Source organism: Pongo pygmaeus, chromosome 19 (assembly GCF_028885625.2).
Source record: "Pongo pygmaeus isolate AG05252 chromosome 19, NHGRI_mPonPyg2-v2.0_pri, whole genome shotgun sequence".
In the NCBI taxonomy this organism is placed as follows: Eukaryota; Metazoa; Chordata; class Mammalia; order Primates; family Hominidae; genus Pongo; species Pongo pygmaeus.
The window spans coordinates 75,323,793-75,344,938 of record NC_072392.2 but is presented as its reverse complement, the minus strand read 5'-3'; the positions used below and the strand labels follow the sequence as shown (position 1 = coordinate 75,344,938).

At 45.4% G+C, this 21,146-nt stretch overlaps 1 protein-coding gene across 7 annotated transcripts in view; it reads left to right on the top strand.

Moving 5' to 3' along the window:
* STAT5B (signal transducer and activator of transcription 5B) overlaps positions 1-21,146 on the top strand; it is an 81,820-nt gene that overhangs the window by 40,681 nt on the left and 19,993 nt on the right. For 5 of the 7 annotated variants that reach the window (XM_054457587.2, XM_054457588.2, XM_063655940.1 and 2 more), the window contains 6 exons: positions 8,379-8,516; positions 12,852-13,008; positions 15,676-15,765; positions 16,997-17,171; positions 20,610-20,740; positions 20,989-21,140. In XM_054457587.2, the coding sequence (XP_054313562.1) occupies positions 8,389-8,516; positions 12,852-13,008; positions 15,676-15,765; positions 16,997-17,171; positions 20,610-20,740; positions 20,989-21,140 (833 nt within the window). In that variant the 5' untranslated portion in view covers positions 8,379-8,388. The remainder of the gene's footprint in view (positions 1-8,378; positions 8,517-12,851; positions 13,009-15,675; positions 15,766-16,996; positions 17,172-20,609; positions 20,741-20,988; positions 21,141-21,146) is intronic. The other 2 variants (XM_054457592.2, XM_054457590.2) reach the window with 2 other exon arrangements.

The following is a 21,146-nucleotide window of genomic DNA, read 5'->3' as shown; positions in this document are numbered from 1 at the left end:
CACTATCTAATTCCAGAACATTTTCATCATCCCCTCAAAAAGCCCATACCTTTTAGCAATCATTCTCCATTTCTCCCTCCCCTCAGCCCTTGGCAACCACCAATCTATTTTCTGTCTCTATGGATTTGCCTATTCCGGATATTTCATAAAAATGGAATTTACAGTATGTTCCCTTGCATGCCTTTCACTTTACGTAATGATTTCAAGGTCATCCACACTGTAGCATGAGTCAGTACTTCATTCCGTTTTAACATCTGCATAATATTCCATTTTATTCATTGTATTTATCCACTTCTATCCATATTTATCTGTTTATCCTTTGGTGGGCATTTGAGTTGATTCCGCTTTGGGGCGATTATGAGGTGATTATGAATAATGCAGCTGTGAACATTTGTGTACCTGTTTTTTGTTTTGTTTTGTTTTTGAGACAGAGTCTTGCTGTGCTTGCCCTGTCATCCAGGCTGGAGTGCAGTGGCACAGATCTCGGCTCACTGCAACCTCCGCCTCCCAGATTCAAGCAATTCCCCTGCCTCAGCCTCCCAAATAGCTAGGATTACAGGCACCCGCCACCGTGCCCGGCTCATTTTTTTAAAAAAATTTTTAGTAGAGATGGGGTTTCGCCATGTTGGCCAGGCTGGTCTTGAACTCCTGACCTCAGGTGATCCACCCGCCTCAGCCTCCCAAAGTGCTGGGATTACAGGCGTGAGCCACTGCACCTGGCCTGTGTACCCACTTTCTGGGGACACATGTTTTCACTTCTCTTAGGCATATACCCAGGAGTGGAACTACTGGATAATGTAGTAATTCTGTGTTTACCCTTTTGCAGAATTGCCAGATAGTTTTCCAAAACTGTCTCACCACGTTACAATTCTGCTTAATCTTGATGACCCTCAATTTCCTCATCTATAACATGGGGATAATAATAGTGCCTATGTCTGAGGGATTTAGGATAAAGAGTAGATTCATAAAAGCACTTGTTATAAGTAATATAGTAAGTTCTTAGCTAGCTCTTGAATCTGGATGGGGGATAATAATAACACTGATAAATGTTATTTATTTCTCATCCTATTTCTGAAGTTTATTTTTATTTATTAGATGAATTGAAATATTTGTTGCTAATAATTCATAAAGCAGTATAATAAATTTCATTAGTTGTTTTTTGTACTTTAATTATTAAAAGTCAGATATGTCCTTGGAAGGAATAGGTAAAGGCATGGCTCCCTGCTGGCTTAGTCTTCTCTGTTCAACAACATATTGGAAGGAATGGAATGGGTAGTTTTCTTCTCCTTTTTTTTTTGAGACAGAGTCTCGCTCTGTCGCCAGCCTAGAGTGCAGTGGCATGATCTTGGCTCACTGCAACCTCTGCCTCCCGGGTTCAAGCGATTCTTCTGCCTCAGTCTCCTGAGTAGCTGGGACTACAGGAGCATGGCACCACGCCCAGCTAATTTTTGTATTTTTAGTAGAGACGAGTTTTCACCATTTTGGCCAGGATGGTCTCGATCTCTTGACCTCGTGATCCACCCGCCTCGGCCTCCCAGAGTGCTGGGATTACAGGCATGAGCCACCGCACCCGGCCTCTTCTTTTTTTTTTTTTTTTTTTAAGAGTTTAGTATGCATAGGGCAAAATCAAAGCCTTGCTGTTACTGTACCACCCTCACCCTTCACAATTCTCCGTTCTTTCATTCAAAGATAAGAGAACAGACTTCACAGTGCCTTTCCACCACCTCCCAAGAGTTCCTGTCTGTAGAAGTCCTTGTGCCAGTGAAATTGATTAAGAAATAGGAAAACCATCTTTTAAAAGGGCCCGGCACAGCCTGTAATCCCAGCACTTTGGGAGGCCGAGGTGGGTGGATCACAAGGTCAGGAGTTCAAGACCAGCCTGGCCAAGATGGTGAAACCCTGTCTCTACTAAAAGTACAAAATTAGCCGGGCGTGGTGGCGGGCAGCTGTAATCCCAGCTACTTGGGAGGCTGAGGCGGATAATTGCTTAAACCCGGGAGGCGGAGGTTGCAGTGAGCCCAGGTCACGCCACTGCACTCCAGCCTGGGTGACAGAACGAGACTCTGCCTAAAAAAAAAAAAAAAAAAAAAAAGGCCAGGCACAATGGCTCGTGCCTCTAATCCCAGCACTCTGGGGGATGCTGACTTGGGAGGATCACTTGAGGTTAGGAGTTTGAGACCAGCCTGGGCAACGTAGTAAGACCTTGTCTCTACAAAAAAAAAAAAAGTTTTTTTCTTTAATTAGCTAGGTGTGATGGCATGTGCCCACAGTTCCAGCTACTTGGGTGGCTGAGGTAGGAGTATCCCTCAAGCCCAGGAGTTTGAGGCTGCAGTGAACCATGATCACACCACTGCACTCCAGCCTGAGTGATGGAGTAAGACCCTGTCTCAGATGGATGGATGGATGGATGGATGGATGGAAAAGTTTATACTGGAGGATATTGGTTAAGGAGAAGGATAGCAAGAGCTATTTGTGGAGGATTGATTTTTGGAAAGTTTATTAAATTGAGTTAAAATTAGAGATGGGAGAAAGAAGCCGGTTTTGTAAGTTTAAGGTAACAGTAAGAACAGTAGTGAGTACTTACAGAGCACCTGCTCTTAGCCAGACACTGTTTTAGGTACGTACATAAAACTAATTCATTCTTACAGCAGCCCCCTAAGGGGCATAAGTATTATTATTCCCATTGTACAAATAAGAAAACTGAGGCACAGAGAGGCTTAACGGGCTGTCCTTGGCAGAACCATATTTAGGTGAGTTCAGCATCATCTCTAAAAGTTTAACCCCAGTTTAGAGACTTTGGCCCTGGGATGGGGGGGTAGGATGGAGAATCAGAATTACAAAATGCTTTAAATTATACACATGAATCCAGCAGACCAAATCTACTGGATTCATATTATTCATATTATATCCATATTATTCATAATATTATTCATATTAACCCCCTACTCCCACCCCACGCTAGAATTCATTCACTGAGTTGGCAGATACACAGTGGGCCTTCTAATGTCAGACACTACTCTCCACTGCAGTTTAGCTAGGGCAAGACCTTCGTCACAGTGTTCCACAAGTCCTCAGAGACAGTAATGTTTTTCTTTGTTATAGTTTGTATTTTACTTTTAGAAAGGAAAAGTATCTGAGAAAAGATATTTATGACTGAGACAAAATTATTCCAAATCCCACTCACTTATATCACTTATTTGTGTAGTGGACATTCATTTTTATGGTTTTCAGTAAGCCTGTAACATTATGAGCTATTAGACTTTGAAACTTTTATTAGTAAGTGCCTGAGGGCCCGACTGATTTATTTGGCTCTCCAAGCCCATGGGTATATCCGGACATATAAGGTTGAAGTAGGTGCTTTATGCCTTCAGAAAGTACAGTTTTCTGCATCCAGGGCTGTCTTAGGTTGTTCTGAAATGCTTGTGAACACAGAGTGCAACTCAACCGAGCTCAAATAGTTCTCATCTTTGGCCTAAAAATAAGATTGCGAATCCATTTCCCAGTCTTTAGAGAATCCCCTGTGATGATTTACCAAAGAACAAACCACTTCCCTTGTCTGAGCATCACGCACTGAAATTGGAGCTGCCCGTAAATAAGCAGAAGAGGGCGGGTACTGGGGACAGAGGTACAGTCTTTGTGGATGCAGAGTAGCGTTCGATGGCTGGATGAATGCCAGTTAGAAGAATGAATGCCGGTTAGATGAATGCTACTCATATCAGGCATGTGGACATAGCTTGATAATGGGGTGAAGAGTTCTGACATGTATGAAGAAAAATACTACTTAGCTGCCAGGCACGCTGGCTCATGCCTGTAATCCCAGCACTTTGGGAGGCCGAGGCGGGCAGGTCACCTGAGGTCAGTAGTTCAAGACCAACCTGGCCAACGTGGTAAAACCCCATCTCTACTAAAAAAAATTAGCCAGGCATGGTGGTGAGTGCCCGTAGTCCCAGCTACTCAGGAGGCTGAGGCAGAAGAATCGCTTGAACTCGGGAGGTGGAGGCTGCAGTGAGCCGAGATCATGCCACTGCACTCCAGCCTAGGCGACAGAGTGAGGCTCCGTCTCAAAAAAACCACTACATAGCTTCTAGGTGTTATTCACATAACTGGGAAAACAGTTGGTTTTTTCCTAAACTGGGTATTTAGAATTTTATAATGATAATGTCAGTAAGTCATCTCATATTTCACATATAGATAATTTTCAGTTTAACAGTAAAATAAAAATGACTCTGTACTAGTTAGTGTACTTTTATTTTACACTTTTGAATAGCAGTGAGCAGAATCTACTCTCTAGCTCTATCAAAGCACTTACATGTAGTGAAACTATATTGTATTTATCAAAATAAGGTGATTGCCACTTGGTATTTACCAGCTGTTATCCTTCAAATGGGATGCTATTTTAGAAAATAATTATTATGGCATGTTCATAACTAGAATCATAAAAATATTCTACAAATTCTAAGAGCTCAGCATTCTACTCTTTGATGAAAACTAAGAAATAATCTAAAATTTAAGGCAAAATAGAGTGACATTTTTTAATACCCCTACATGCATGGTATATCACCACAGTATTTCTTTCCTAAAACAGTAAAAGACTCCTAAATATGCTTGACCAGCAGGGCATGTTAAATATTTGTTTGTGTATTTATTCGCTCCGCAAGTATTTTTTGACCACTTTCCATGGGCAAGCCACTCTACTAGACACTGGGGACACAGTTGTGAATAAGATGTGCTTCTGGCCGGGCATGGTGGCTCACGCCTGTAATCCCAGCACTTTGGGAGGCCGAGGAGGGCAGATCACGAGGTCAAGAGACCAAGACCATCCTGGCCAACATGATGAAACCCCATCTTTACTAAAAATACAAAACTTAGCTGGGCGTGGCAGTGTGTGCCTGTAGTCCCAGCTACTCGGGAGGCTGAGGCAGGAGGATTGCTTGAACCCGGGAGGCCCAGGCTGCAGTGAGCTGAGATCTCTGCACTCCAGTCTGGGTGACAGAGTGAGACTCCGTCTCAAAAAAAAAAAAATTGTAATTGATTATTTAAATGGAAATCTGTTCCGTTTTCATGCCTTGGTATTTCATACTGATATATTGTTCAATTATAACTTTGAAAAGAGCCGATAGAATCGGTCAAATTGTGTGTATACATTTATTTATGCAACAAAAAAATTATGATGCTTATGTGCCAGGTACCATTCTAGACCCAGGAGAAAGCACGGTGAACAAGGCAAAGTCATTGTGTTCATGGTGATTTCACCCTGGTGGGAAGTCAGTAAGCAAATATATGATCAATATCAGGAATTGATAAATGATAAGAAAAATAAAGCAGATTAAGAGGATAGAGAGTGACCAGAATGCCATTTTATTTGAGTGGACTGGGAAGGAGTCTCTGGGGAGATAAAAGTTTTCATAGCTTTCCTTCTTTTGTCTCTTGAGTCAGTTCACCTAATGAATGCAGATGCAAGAGAATTTTTGTATCTGTTGGTATCACTCACATATTCATTGAGAGCTATGGTGAGGGCCTACTTCTTATTCTTTACTACTTAGGAATACTAACACCCGAATTCTTCTCTTCATTCTTTTATCACTCTTCCATATACTTAAGTGCCTAAGCACCTTCATTCATCCATCCCTTATATAATTTTTTTTCTTGAGACAAAATCTGGCTCTGTTGCCCAGGCTGGAGTGCAGTGATGTAATCTCGGCTCACTGCCACCTCTGCCTCCCAGGTTCAAGTGATTCTCCTGCCTCAGCTTCCCAAGTAGCTGGAATTACAGACGCATGCCACCACACCTGGCTAATTGTTTTGTATTTTTAGTAGAGACAGGGTTTCACCATGTTGGCCAGGCTGGTCCCGAACTCTTGACCTCAGGTGATCCGCCCACCTCAGCCTCCCGAAGTGCTGGGATTACAAGCGTGAGCCACCGTGCCTGGCCATCCATTCCTTATCCTTCATCCAAAAATCATGATTTGGTATCTGTTCTGGTTCTCCAAAATCTTGCGATATGATTTATTTGATTAAAAAATATATTGTGCAGTTAAGTGACTTCCAGTGTTTGATGATAAAGTGGAATTGCTTTTGTAGAGAGCTCTTTTATCTAAGTGTTTTGGTGAACTCACAGCCACTGAAATTTGATGTCTTGGGTCAAATTGGGTCTTACAGTGATCCCAGCCTTAATGCCTAAAAGCCCTAAATTATACACTTCTCAAGTGTTCTATAGCATTGCACTAGTCTAAAATAGATAACTGGCACTCCCCTACACCTCATTGTTGGCTAACTGACTTGTCCCATAAATAGCCCAGTGTTATGTGATCAGACAACTACAACTAACAGAAGAGATTTTTGTTTCTTAACACACTTGTGCAGTCTCTGGTAGTAAACAAAATCCAAGTCCAAGTCACCGGCCCCTAACTGTAACCTAGTTCTTAGAAGAATTGTGCAAATCAGTAGCCAAATCATGTGGGATGGAATTCAAGATAACCCTGCCTTATACCAAACTCTACATTATGGAAAATAGTGTTAGAGCAAGATTCATTTTCAGTCCTTAGGGTTACTTGGAGTCCCTTCCCAGTCTACCCAAGTGTTTCTACCCTAATCTGGTTAAACTCAAAGAGCATCTGCCAAATGAGTTAAAAATTGTCAGGTGAGTCTGAGGGGGCATCATGGTAGTTTTATAAAGCCGTTTTTTAAAAAATCAACAGCATGTTAAGAAAAAGAAACTACCGGCTGGGCACAGTGGCTCACGCCTATAATTCCAGCACTTTGGGAGGCTGAGGTGGGCGGATCACGAGGTCAGGAGATCGAGACCATCCTGGCTAACATGGTGAAACCCTGTCTCTACTAAAAATACAAAATATTATCCGGGTGTGGTGGTGGGCGCCTGTAGTCCCAGCTACTCGGGAGGCTGAGGCAGGAGAATGGCGTGAACCCGGGAGGCGGGGCTAGCAGTGAGCCGAGATCGCGTCACGGCACTCCAGCCTGGGCAACAGAGCAAGACTCTGTCTCAAATAAAAAAAAAAAAAAAAAGAAAGAAACTATCTGCTATTGGAGTATAATGGTTCATATTTCCAACTCTTAGGTGGAATGTATTGTTTTTGTGTCTGAAAGATTTGTAAATGCTATAATTTAACAGAACATTGCTTCATAAATTCCTTAGGAGTAACTCAGGAGGTGAACCTTGGGGCATTTTTCCAGATAAATCTGTGCTCTTTGTGTGCAAAGCATTGCTGCTTAGGTAACTAGTGATAATGCATAGGGTTCAATCAACACTTTAGATATTTTCACTTTTCTTTTACTGGGCTTTTTCAAAATGGTGTATGTTTATTATATTTCTGAAGTCAAAATACCAAATCTAAAACATGTGATTTTTAAAAAAAAATCTCTCAGCTGGGCGCAGTGGCTCACACCTGTAACCCCAGCCCTTTGGGAGGCTGAGATGGATCACTTGAGGTCAGGAGTTTGAGACCATCCTGGCCAACATGGTGAAACCCCATCTTTACTGAAAATACAAAAATTAGCTGGGTGCGGTGGTGGGCACCTGTAATCTCAGCTACTTGGGAGGCTGAGGCAGTAGAATTGCTTGAACCTGGGAGGCAGAGGTTGCAGTGAGCCGAGATGATGCCACTGCCCTCCAGCCTGGGCGACAGAGCAAGACTCTGTCTGAAAAAAAAAAAAAGCTCTCTGCTAATTATTTATTACTGTTGAAATGCTGCTTACCATGGCTGACAATTTTGAACAAAAGTAAAGAATATGTCTACGATGTCAAAGTTAGCAATTCTTTCCCTAATACTCCTTTTGTACTTTTGCTTATAAGACCTTAGTACGTTTCATAGTCAGAGCTTCATAGACACAGCTGTGTATCTTTTCATGGCCAGGCTGAGTGTCTACATTTTGAAAACATTTTAAAGTTAAAATTCAGTTCAAGAGTATTGTCTTTAGTCTACCAAAAGGGCTAAAAACATTTACTTTGGCCGAACGTGGTGGCTCATGCCTATAATCCCAGCACTTTAGGAGGCTGAGGTAGAAGGATCACTTAAGGTCAGGAGTTCGAGACCAGCCTGGCCAACACAGTGAAGCCCCATCTCTACTAAAAATACAAAAATTAACCGAGCATGTTAGTGTGCGCCTGTAATCCCAGCTACTCAGGAGGCTGAGACAGGAGAATCATTTGAACCGGGGAGGTGGAGGTTGTAGTGAGCCAAGATTGTGCCACTGCACTCCAGCTTGGGTGGCAGAGCGAGACTCTGTCTCAAAAAAATAAAAATAAAAATAAATAATAAAATAAAAACATTTACCGTGGTAACTAAGTGAATATTTACTCTGGTGGGTGTAAGGGGAAAATAAAGAAAAAACACCCAAAGCACTGATTATTTGTTCAACAGATTGTAAACCATGGCTGTGTGGATACAAGCTCAGCAGCTCCAAGGAGAAGCCCTTCATCAGATGCAAGCGTTGTATGGCCAGCATTTTCCCATTGAGGTGCGGCATTATTTATCCCAGTGGATTGAAAGCCAAGCATGGTAGGTAAACAAGGATGTTTGCATCATATTTTGTGAAACACAAGAATATTGGAGTTTGGTTAGAAAGATGTCATGATGGCAACTTTCAAAGTTGTATTTTTAAACATTTTTAAATGTGATCCATAAAAAGGTATTTAAAATTTTTTTTCTTTTTATAGGTGAAAGGTATTTAACCCCATCTTAGATTGAGGGGATGGAATAACTCTTGGGATTTTTAAAACAGTATTTGTTCCCTTTAATGGTAAATACTGTCTAAAAGCATTAGAATATTACTGCTAAGAAAGAGCAGCCAACAAATATGTTTCGAGTGCCCATGGGATGCCTAGCAGTGTCCTAAGTAGTAGAATTTATATGAAAAAAATTAAAGCCCAACATTGTGTTGTAATCCCAACACTTTGGGAGGCCAAGGCGGGTGTATTGCTTGAGCCCAGGAGTTCAAGGAAGGCCTGAGCAACATAGCAAAACCCTGTCTCTGTACAAAATACAAAAATTAGCCAGGTATGGTGATGTGCACCTGTAGTACCAGCTACTCGGGAGGCTGAGGTGGGAGAATCACTTGAGCCTGGGAGGCAGAGGTTGCTGTAACTCATGATCACACCACTGCACTCCAGCCTAAGCAACAGAGTGAGACCCTGTCTCAAAACAAACGAACAAAATTAAAGCCGTCATCTCCAAATAATTCAGTGTTTCACTGGACGTCGTGGTGCACATCTATAATCCCAGCTACCCAGGATGCTGAGATGGGAGGATTGCTTGACCCCAGCAGTTTGAGGCCAGCCTAGGCAACATAGCAAGATCCTATGTCAAAAAAAAAATAATAATTTAGTGTTTAATGGGGCAGATAGGTGTGAATATGCATATAATTTAATTATAATTTATTTCTTATAGTTTATTAAATATAAATTATTTTACATTTCTTAATAAGTTTACATCTAACAAAAAACTAAAATTAATAATTTAACAGTGGAGACATTGGTGTTTTTAATTTATATGTATTTTATATATACACATAAAGACTAAAAGAAAATTGGGTGAGTGTTGTGGCTCATGCCTGTAATACCAGCACTTTGGGAGGCCGAGGCAGGCAGATCACTTGAGGCCAGGAGTTCTGAGACAAGCCTGGCCAACACGGCAAAATCCCATCTCTACTGAAAATACAAAATATTAGCTGGGCGTGGTGATGGGCGCCTGTAATCCCAGCTACTCCAGAGGCTAAAGCACGAGAATCACTTGAACTCGGGAGGCAGAGGTTGCAGTGAGCCGAGATCGCACTGCTGCACTCCAGCCTGGGCAACAGAGTGAGACTGCCTTTAAAAAAAAAAAAAAACTAAATGAAAATATACCCAAATGTTAACACTAATTACATTCTGGTGGTAGATTTGATAAGCATTTTAATTTTTCATTATTTTCCAGATTACTGATTACATACTTGGGGGAGGGGAGAGTTGTTTTAAATTTCTTTTAGAATTAGTACAGTGCAGTCGACTAACAGCGCAGGTTTTTAATTGGTATCATTATTACACACCAGGCAGCAGGATGTACACCGCTCTGCTCAGGGTCTGGGAGCTTGCTGGTTGGTTACAGTCTGTCAGTCGATCTGACATATTCATTTGATACTTCAAGCCTCACCGTCTTAGCCATGGGTCCTCTTTGACAGTCCCTGAGAGAACCAGCTTTGATGCTGCTATTTGCAAAGGGCCATATACCTGTCTGTAATGTTGCCTTAGAATAATCGCAATGTGTGTTAGTAGCAAATTTCTGTTTAGAAGCTAAAGATCACCAAAGAAAGGCAATTTTCTAGTCAATTAAAAAAATCTCAGCTTCATGTAATTGAGAGAAAAAAATGAGCTAAATATGAGAATGTCAGCTGTACCTCGTTTAGTGCTTTCCACTCCCTTTTCATTTTTCTCTCCTGTTTTCCTGATTTGGAGGATTTAGAAAAACATGAGTAGGAAGTTGCTGTTAATTTCAGATTTCACTTAGCAGAGTTCTCATTTGGTGTTCTCACTGAATGAATTAAAAGACTTGTGTTGATATTAAGGAAAACTTGAAATTTTTTTAGCTTTGGTTTTCTTCAGAATATAAAGATTTTAATGAAGAATCTTCAATTCTTTTTTTTTTTTTTTTTTGAGATGGAGTCTCACTCTGTCACCAGGCTGCAGTGGCGTGATCTCGGCTCACTGCAATCTCCGCCTCCCGGGTTCAAGCAATTCTCCTGCCTCAGCTTCCCCAGTAGCTGGGACTACAGGCGCCCGCCACCACACTGAGCTAATTTTTGTATTTTTAATAGAGACGGAGGTTTCATCATATTGGCCAGGCTGGTCTCTAACTCCTGACCTTGTGATCCGCCCATTTTGGCCTCCGAAAGTGCTGGGATTAAAAGCTTGAGCCACTGGGCTCGGCCAAATCTTCAGTTCTTTATGTTTAAGCCATCTAAGCAAGTCTTTTTTTTTTTTTTTTTAACAGAGAATTAAGGTTTCAAGTAAAGAACCAATACCTGACTTCTGTGAGTTTTGCTCAGAGACTGGATCCTCTCAAGAGTGGGGTCCTGGCCGGGCGCGGTGGCTCACGCCTGTAATCCCAGCACTTTGGGAGGCTGAGGCAGGTGGATCACTTGAGATCAGGAGTTTGAGACCAGCCTGGCCAACGTGGTGAAACCCCTCCTCTATTAAAAATACAAAAATTAGCCAGGCGTGGTGGTGCATGCCTGTAATTCCAGCTACTTGGGAGGCTGAGGCAGGAGAATCACTTGAACCCGGAAGGCGGAGGTTGCAGTGAGCTAAGATTGTGCTACTGCATCCCAGCCTGGGCGACAGAGTGAGACTTCATTTCAAAGAAAAAGAGTGGGTTTCCAGACCAAGGGCATTGTTGCCAGTTGAAACAGAGGTGCAGGGCTGCCCTCATTCCTTCCAGCCTTTCATTTAACACATATTCTATTTAATACACAGGGCACACATATTTAGAATCTGACTTGCTTTAACTGCCTTCTCAAGGCGCAGATTGGGGTGTACTATTTGATGGAGTACGGTGTCACTGCTTTTTTTGTTTTGTTTTGTTTTGTTTTTGTAGAGACAGAGTCTTGCTCTGTCGCCCAGGCTGGAGTGCAGTGGCGCGATCTTGGCTCACTGCAACCTCCACCTCCTGGGTTCAAGCAGCTCTCCTGCCTCAGCCTCCCAAGTAGCTGGGACTACAGGCACAAGCCGCCACGCCCGGATAATTTCTTTTGTATTTTAGTAGAGACGGAGTTTCACTGTGTTGCCTAGGCTGGTCTCCAACTCGTGAGCTCAGGTAATCCGCCCGCCTCGGCCTCCCAAAGTGCTAGGATCACAGGCGTGAGCCACAGCGCCTGGCCGGTATCACTGTTTTGATACACCTGTTGGTGCCTCTTTTTTGAAATTAGTTGCTATCTTCAGGGATTTAGGGATGGCAGAGCCTTTTAGCTACCACTATCTTGTTTGGCTGCAGACCCAGTCAGCAGTTATTGAATGTTATTTCAGTCCGACAGCTGTTTGGTTTCTTCAGTGACTAAGTAATTTGGTACTTCCCAGTGTCAATTGTTGCCTAAGTTGTAGAAAGAAAGAAAGAAAAAAGGAAAGAAGGAAAGAAAGAAAGAAAAAAGGAAAGAAGGAAAGAAAGAAAGGAGGGAGGGAGACCATCCGACCCCGTCACCAGTTCAGTAGCTTGATATCAATGCAAAGTCTGTAGCGTGGTTTCCCTTGTTTACTGGAAAAGTTGGCATTGCCTTCAGGTCCTGGGTCTGCATCTAGTGATATGAATGTCTGACTCGTATAAATTCTTGTAGGCACCCTCTGCCTGAATGTCTCATTTCCAGGGCTTCTTAGAAATAGCAATAACTTGTTTCACCTGTCTCTACCTAAGAAACCCGCAGATACCAAACTCCTTGAGTCTGGGAAGGACACGTAGCAGAGTCTTGGCCTTGTGCCTCCTTTACACCCATGAGGGGTAACTATAAATAGGAAATTATCCAAGTCCTTATTTCCTTCAGAGTACACAGAACCCTTTCCTTTTCCTTGCATTTCTCGGAGCAAATAGCATAAGCACCAAGCACATCATTGAGAGAAAGGAGGAAGGGCAGCATGTTGTTAAAAAAATTTTTTTTTAAAAAGAATGAAATCTGTATAATCCAACTATTTAGTAAATTACAAATAGATTAACGTAGGCATTGAGTCCATTTCTGTTGGGCTGTTTCTTAAAATTTGCAGTGAGGATTAAAAACATCACTTTAGTTGAAGAAAAAGTAGGATGTGTTGCGGCTGCATTTATACAGGCTCATGTGCGTGTATGTATACAGATTATGTAATTTTTTTCCCCTAGGGACTCAATAGATCTTGATAATCCACAGGAGAACATTAAGGCCACCCAGCTCCTGGAGGGCCTGGTGCAGGAGCTGCAGAAGAAGGCAGAGCACCAGGTGGGGGAAGATGGGTTTTTACTGAAGATCAAGCTGGGGCACTACGCCACGCAGCTCCAGGTGGGTGTGGGCTCTGGGGTCACACTTAATTACCTTCCCTCAGGGGTCTTCTTCCTGTAGAGACTTTCTCTCCTTCAGTCCAGCATTGTTGAGTTACACGTACATGCATAGGGTTCTTGTTGTGTGGTTTTGGTCTTTTTTTTTTTTTTTTTACTTTTTATTTGAGAATAATTTCAAACTTCCAGAAAGTTACGAGAATCATACAAAGATTCCCCACATATGCCCATATTCACCTGTTGTTGACTTTTATGTTGTTGTATACTTCTCGCTGTCTCTCTACACACACGTTTTTCAGTCACTGGAGAGTAAGTTGCATACCTTGTGTCCCTGCACCAGTAAGTACCTCTGTGCATTTTCTTTTTATTTATTTATTTATTTATTTATTTATTTATTTATTTTTGAGACGGAGTCTTGCTCTGTCGCCCAGGCTGGAGTGCAGTGGAGCGATCTCAGCTCACCGCAACCTCCGCCTTCTGGGTTCAAGCAATTCTTCTGCCTCAGCCTCCCAAGTAGCTGGGATTACAGGCTCCCGCCACCATGCCTGGCAATTTTTTTTTTTTTTGTATTTTTAGTAGAGACGGGGTTTTGCCATGTTGGCCACAATGGTCTTGAACTCCTGACCTCAGGTGATCTGCCCACCTCAGCCTCCCAAAGTGTTGAAATTATAGGCATGAGCCACCACGCCCGGTCCCTCTGTGCATTGTCTTTTTTTTTTTTTTGAGATGGAGTTTCACTCTTGTTGCCCAGGCTGGAGTGCAGTGGCGTGGTCTCGGCTCACCGCAACCTCCACCTCCCAGGTTCAAGTGATTCTCCTGCCTCAGCCTCCCGAGTAGCTGGGACTACAGGTGCATGCCACCACACCCGCCTAATTTTTGTATTTTTAGTAGAGATGGGGTTTCTCCATGTTGGTCAGGCTGGTTTCGAACTCCCGACCTCAGGTGATCCGCCCTCCTCAGCCTTCCAAAGTGCTGGGATTACAGGCGTGAGCCACACCGCACCTGGCCCCTCTGTGCATTTTCTAAGAATGAACCTTGTCTTGCATGGTTATAATACACTGATCAACTTCACTAAATTTAGCATTGGTATAATACTTTTAGGTACTCTTCTGAATTTCCATTTTGTCAACTAATTCAAACATGTCCTTTAGGGTATTTTTCCCCGCTGCAGTCCAGAATCCAGTCCAAGATCATATATTGCATCTAGTCATCATGTCTCTTTAATCTTCTTTAATCTGGAACCATTTTGCAACCTTACTTTGTCTTTCATTACATTGGCATTTTAAAATAATTAATGTAGGCTGGGTGCAGTGGCTCACACCAGTAATCCCAGCACTTTGGGAGGCTGAGGCGGGCAAATCATCTGAGGTCAGGAGTTCAAGACCAGCCTGGCAAACATGGTGAAATCCCGTCTCTACTAAAAATACAGAAATTAACTGGGTGTGGCAGTGGACATCTGTAATCTCAGCTACTTGGGAGGCTGAGGCAGGAGAATCACTTAAACCTGGGAGGCAGAGGTTGCAGTGAGCCGAGACCGTGCCATTGCACTCCAGTCTGGGTGACAAGAGTGAAATTCCATCTCAAAAAATAATAATAATAATTCATGTACCCCCTGCTTTTTAAAGATAAAATGTTCCTCATTTGGGGTTTGTCTGATGTTTTCTCATGATTACGTTAACATTGCACATCTCCGAGCAGACTTCTAAATATAGTTGGCTGTCCATGTCCATGGGTTCTGTATCCTCCGATTCCACCAACCGCAGCTCAGAAATATTCAGGAAAAGAAAAAAAGTAACAACAAATACAAATAAAGATATGACAGAACAGCTATTTACATAGCATTTCTTTTGTATTAGATAGTATAAGCAATCTATAGGTGGTTTAAAGTGTATGGGAGGATTATATGCATTCTATGCAAAACGATGCCATTTTATATAAGGAACTTAAGCATCTGCAGATTTTGGTATCCAAGGGGGTCCTGGAACCAGCCCCCACAGATACCAAGGGACAACTGTAGGTGACGTTGTGTCCTTCTCGGGTATCACATCCAGAGACGGGCAGTGTCCCTCGTCCCCTCATTGATGGTAGTAGTTTTGATTGCCCAGTTGAGAGTGGCATCCAGTTTCTCCTCTGGCGAGGCTTTTAAAACTTACTTATTCCATTTTTAAGAATGTTCCCCAGATACTTTAGGCAAATTAAGATGCAAAAAGTAAAACAGCACTTTGGGAGGCCAAGGCAGGTGGATCACCTGAGGTCAGGAGTTCGAGACCAGCCTGGCCAACATGGTGGAACCCCATCTCTACTAAAAAGACAAAAATTAGCCAGTCATGGTGGCGGGCCCCTGTAATCCCAGCTACTCGGGGGGCTAAGGCAGGAGAATTACTTGAACCCAGGAGGCAGAGGTTGCAGTGGCCCAAGGTTGTGCCACTGCACTCCAGCCTGGGCAACAGAGTGAGACTCAGTCTCAAAAAAAAGGAAAAAGGAGTAAAACAATCTTACCTTTTCACTGTAATTGGATTTCCATGATGTGCCTTCTTGTTCCTGTTGGTATTGGAGGAACAGTGTCTCCTGTGATTCAGGAGGTCCCTCAGGAGGCTCCCCATCCTGAGGCATGGTTAGGGCCCATAGTGTGGAGTGGCACAAAGTGATGTCTGCTGTTGGATTCTTTCAGAACACGTATGACCGCTGCCCCATGGAGCTGGTCCGCTGCATCCGCCATATATTGTACAATGAACAGAGGTTGGTCCGAGAAGCTAACAATGTGAGTGTCCCGTAGGGATGGGGAGGGCAGTCGGGAAGTCTTTTCTTACCCACCTCCCTCTGGACCAACCTTTGTCAAGGTGACTCAGGGTGCACTGTTGGTGTCTCTTTAAAGAGAGCTTCGTCCTAAGGGGCACAAAAGAAATAGGAGACTTGACTGAGTGCAGCCCAGCACTTTGAGAGGCTGAGGCAGGCAGATTGCCTGAGCCCAGGAGTTCGAGAGCACCCTGGGCAACATGATGAAACCCTGTCTCTACCAAAAATACAAAAAAATTAGCTGGGCATGGTGGCACATGTCTGTAGTCCTGGCTGTTCGAAAAGCTGAGGTGGGAAGAGCCCTTGAGCCCAGGAGGTAGAGGCTGCAGTGAGCCATGATTGCACCCCTGTACTCATGGGTGATGGAGTAAGACCCTGTCTCAAAAAAAAAAAAAAATGAAATAGAAGATGTGGTCTCTGATCTTAACTGATTTATAACCTTGATGAGATTGCAACCACAAAACAATGTGAACAAGTGCAAAGTAATTTAACCTCAGCTGAATAATTTTTTAGTAAAGGCATGCTCATATTCAGGTGAGAATACTTAGGAAAGACTTTTTCCCTAGCCCCTGAATCAGGTGTGGAAGGAGTGGTCTGATCAGGTCACTTACAGGGCTGGGTCCACAGAGATCTTGTTTATGCCTCCCCCATCACTTCACCCTGGGGTCTCCAGGATGCCTGCGAGAGGTTTGGCCTCTTCCATGGTGGAAGCAAATGATTCCATCACGAGAATATCTTGAGTGAGGACACAGATGATGTGTGTTCACACGGCCCTGCTCCCCATGGCCTCCCTAATGCTTAATGCCGTCCTTGCATTGGGTCAGTGAGTGGAAGAGGAATCACTCCACCTCCTTCTTAGTAGGAAAACCCAGGTGACACTGGAACAGGTTACGTTCTAGTCTCTCCAAAGGTAATTCAATGGACCTCGTTTGGGATACTCTGGTGGAGGTCAGATCTGAAATGGAAGCTTCTCCCATGCTTTGTGATCTGAGCTGTGATCTGTCCGCTCACTTGTTTCTCACTTTTGCCACTCCACCCTGTGTCTCATGATGATGTTTGCTGTTCCTCCCGACTCAAAATTTACCTTTTGGGGTCTTACCCTGGTTGTAGGAGCTGGCATAGGCTTTTCCTGGGGATTAAGGCCTCAGGCTTCCTCCCATTCCCACTGCCTTGCACTGCCCCCCATCTGTTCCCAGGGTAGCTCTCCAGCTGGAAGCCTTGCTGATGCCATGTCCCAGAAACACCTCCAGATCAACCAGACATTTGAGGAGCTGCGACTGGTCACGCAGGACACAGAGAATGAGTTAAAAAAGCTGCAGCAGACTCAGGAGTACTTCATCATCCAGTACCAGGAAAGCCTAAGGATCCAAGGTGAGGTGCGGTGGAGGCACATTGTGCATCCTGAGGATTGGGCGTGGGGACTGGAAAGCAGCTCTGGTGGGGTTGGGAGAAAGCCCGTTTTCCATTCAGAGGCAGCGACCTTTCTCTGAGTAGCAGGGACTTATTTGCATTGAAGACAGTGCTGAGAGGATGAGATTTAGGAAGGGGAGATGACAGGACGCCTGCCCTTGAGTGCATGTCTCACTTAGATCCCCACATCCAGGGAGCTTCTGAGCTGCCAGGGAAGACATTTCCTCTTTTGAGAAGTAGCTCACAGTCTAAATAAATACTAGCAGACAATACTTTTGTATATAGTAGGCATATTATAAGTGGAGCTTTACTAAAATGATAAATAGGAAATTATATAATTACATGTTTAAAAATTTTTCTGGCTGGGCACAGTGGCTCACACCTGTAATCCCAGCACTTTGAGAGGCTGAGGCAGGCGGATCACCTGAGGTCAGGAGTTCGAGACCAGCCTGGCCAACATGGTGAAACACCATCCCTACTAAAAACACAAAATTAGCTGGGCATCCCAGTGGCGCGTGCATGTAATCCCAGCTACTTGGGAGGCTGAGGCAGGAGAATCTCTTGAACCCGGGAAGTGGAGGTTGCAGTGAGCCGAGATCTCACCATTGCACTCCAGCCTGGACAAAAAGAGCAAAATTCTGTCTCAAAAAAAATTCTAAGCTGGGAGTGGTTTTGCACACCTGTAATCCTGGTGCTTTGGGAGGCCAGGGCAGGAGGATCACTTGAGGCCAGTAGTTTCAGACTAGCTTAGGCAACATAGTAAGACCCTATCTCTAAGGGGGAAAAGAAACCTTTCTAAGCAGGGACGTGTAAGTACTAAGGACCTGTCTTTGTAGTAATCTAATGGTCTGTGCAGTTATTCGCAGAGGTCTTCCTGGAACAGAGTACAGTTACACCCCTTAGGTAGCCCTTATGGACAGAGCTCCCCTAGCCTGGTATAAGTCCTGCTTAGTACTCGGGGCACAGAGAGCTTCAGTCTGTGGTGAGGCTGTGGAGCCCCACCAGCGCCCCCTTTTGACCCTGTAGCAATTTGGCAGTTTGAGCTTTAATAGTTTCCTCTCTCTGCTTCCATTCCCAGCTCAGTCTCAGAGAAGCCTTGGCTCAACCACCCAGCCCCTCCAAACACACACACACACACACACAGCACACACACACCACACACATCACACACACAGCACACACACAGCACACACACGCACACCCCACAGCACACACAGAGATACACAGTGCACACATACAGCACACACACACACCACACACACAGCACACACACAGCACACACACACCACACACCACACACAGCACACACACAGCACACATACCACACACACAGACACACAACACACACACACAGCACATGCTCCTCTAATTCCATGTATGTAGGTTCCATTTTATGTCTATAGTGATACTATTTATTTACTCTTTATCTTCCCCACTGGAATATAAATCTTTGAGAAGGGACTATATCTTTTATCTCTGTACCCTGAGGCCAGCACAATGCCTGAAACATAACAGTTATTGAGTAAAGGTTGACAGGATGATTCTAGCCAGTCTTCCTTTTTTATCTGAATCCATCCTAGACTGACTCTAGAAGAAGGGCAGCTCCTTCTGAGAATGGAAACGGAAGATTTTGGGCGGTTATTCCTACCCAAGTCCTTAGACTGTCAACAGTATTTCTGATCCCGTGCCTGGCTTTTCTGTTTCCTGTGCATGGTGGTGGATTAGGTTTGGATTCAGGTTGGGTTTGGATCTATCATGCAGTGTCTTCTCAGTCCCATTTGTCAAGTTCACTCAGCAGAAACACAGACTATTGATCTGCTTTTGCCAGGGAAGGCTCAGCTGCCTCCAGTGGAGTAGGGAAATTGCTTCCCGTCTCCCTAGCCTCCTTCCCAAAAGCTTCTGCAAATTTCCAGGAGAGCCCTAAGTGGGAACCCTTGCATAGGAAGGCTGGGCCCAGGTGTTGGGATCACCACCACCCTCCCTGTGGCTGGGCAGGATTCCCGAGGTAGCCGTGCAGACGCCTCGGATCTGTCCGTGCCTGGATGATCCTCTTCCTGCTTGATACCTGCAGTGAGATTGGAGCCATAGTTCTGAGTTCTAGCTCTGGGCTGTTCCTGGCTACATAGAGTTGCTTTTGTCTGTCCCAGCTTGTGCATCCCATGGGTCAGGGCTGGGGTCAGGGTGACATGGCCCTCAGGGGCCAGCATGTCGACTGAGACATGCTGATGCGCGCATCTTCTGACTCAGCTCAAGCAAGGACGCTGGGCTGTTGAGAAGGTGACGGGAAGGGATTAATAGTCCCAGTGTGGTGGAGAGGGGCTGTCATTGGGAGGTGGGGTGGGCCTGCGGTGGTGGCTGTAACTGTGGACATGTTTACTTTCTTAGGCTGGGTTATTGATACACAGGTGCTCCTGTGTTCCACGTTCCCTGTGTCTTACCTATTTCATAATAATTTTTAAAAGGTAATGAGGCCTGACTTACTCCCTGTCCCGCCATCAATGAGACTCCTCACAGACGGTGTGGAGGGAATCCGCCTCCCTCTGGCCTCCCTTTCCTGAGAGAATCTTGGTGGCTCTGCATCCCCAGTGGCCCTGGACATGCTCTCCCTCTGCGGTCTGTCTGTCTGTGTCCCCTGGTTGGTCGGCTGGGCTCACAGTGAGCCCACCTGGACAAACATGCTGGGCCCCTTCCAGCCCCTCAAGAATCTCATCCTCCCCTGAGGAGGGACTGCTGTGCTCAGGGACGAGACAGAGCCGCCGGGGCCGGGGTTCCCTGAGGAGGCCTTGCTGCGGGAGGGATGGGGCCGAGCAGCTGCTTGTCTCTGTCACCTCTTCTCTCTGTCCTGTTCCCCGTTAACCAAGACGGATGAACCTCACACAGAGCTCACCCATGTCAGGCAGGTTTCTGGTCTCTTCCATGTCCTCATGTATTTAATCTTCAAGCACCCCACTGAGGCAGGTGCCGAGAATCTCCCGTTTTACACGTGGGGAAGCCGAGGCACAGGAAAGGAAAGGGATTTGCCCAGGTTCACCTACAGTCAAGGGCATGGGCACACTTATACCCCAGACAGCCTGGACCCATGCCGGGCCGAGAGAAGAGGGCTGGCAGCCCTGTGAGGCAGGCGGGCAGAAGACAGGCAGGCCTCCTCCCCAGCTGCCCCAGCACCCATGTGCCCCCAGAGGGGATGCTCAGAGTCAGGAGGCTGGCGAGCAGGGCCCAGAGGCGCCTCCTGAGGCGCCCATTCATCTTGGCCCCCCTGGCTGTCAGAAACCCCGACTTGCTCTTGATGCAGTATCTGAGCCCGGGAGGGTCTCGCTCCAGAACGGGTGAGTGGGCTTCTCTGGGCCTTCTGTTGGACACTGGGAGGTGATGATCATGGTTTCCTCTCCCCTCCTCTAGCTCAGTTTGGCCCGCTGGCCCAGCTGAGCCCCCAGGAGCGTCTGAGCCGGGAGACGGCCCTCCAGCAGAAGCAGGTGTCTCTGGAGGCCTGGTTGCAGCGTGAGGCACAGACGCTGCAGCAGTACCGCGTGGTGAGTGGAGTCCTGGGCCTTTCCTGGGCATGGGTGCCATGAAGTCAGTCTCTGGGGACCCGAGGGAGGGCTGGGACCAGGATGAGAGCAGAACCTGGGAGGGCAGGAGGCCTTTTTTCCTGGGGGCCTTGCGAGACAGAGCAGCTCGGGGAGAGGGAACGGCCTGGGCCCTGCCCTGTCATTTCCCAGCAAGGCCCTGTGGTGTTTTCTGGGAGCCCAGAAGGGGCTGCTCTCCTTCCTTCCCTCAGGAGCTGGCCGAGAAGCACCAGAAGACCCTGCAGCTGCTGCGGAAGCAGCAGACCATCATCCTGGATGACGAGCTGATCCAGTGGAAGCGGCGGCAGCAACTGGCCGGGAACGGCGGGCCCCCCGAAGGCAGCCTGGACGTGCTACAGTCCTGGTAATG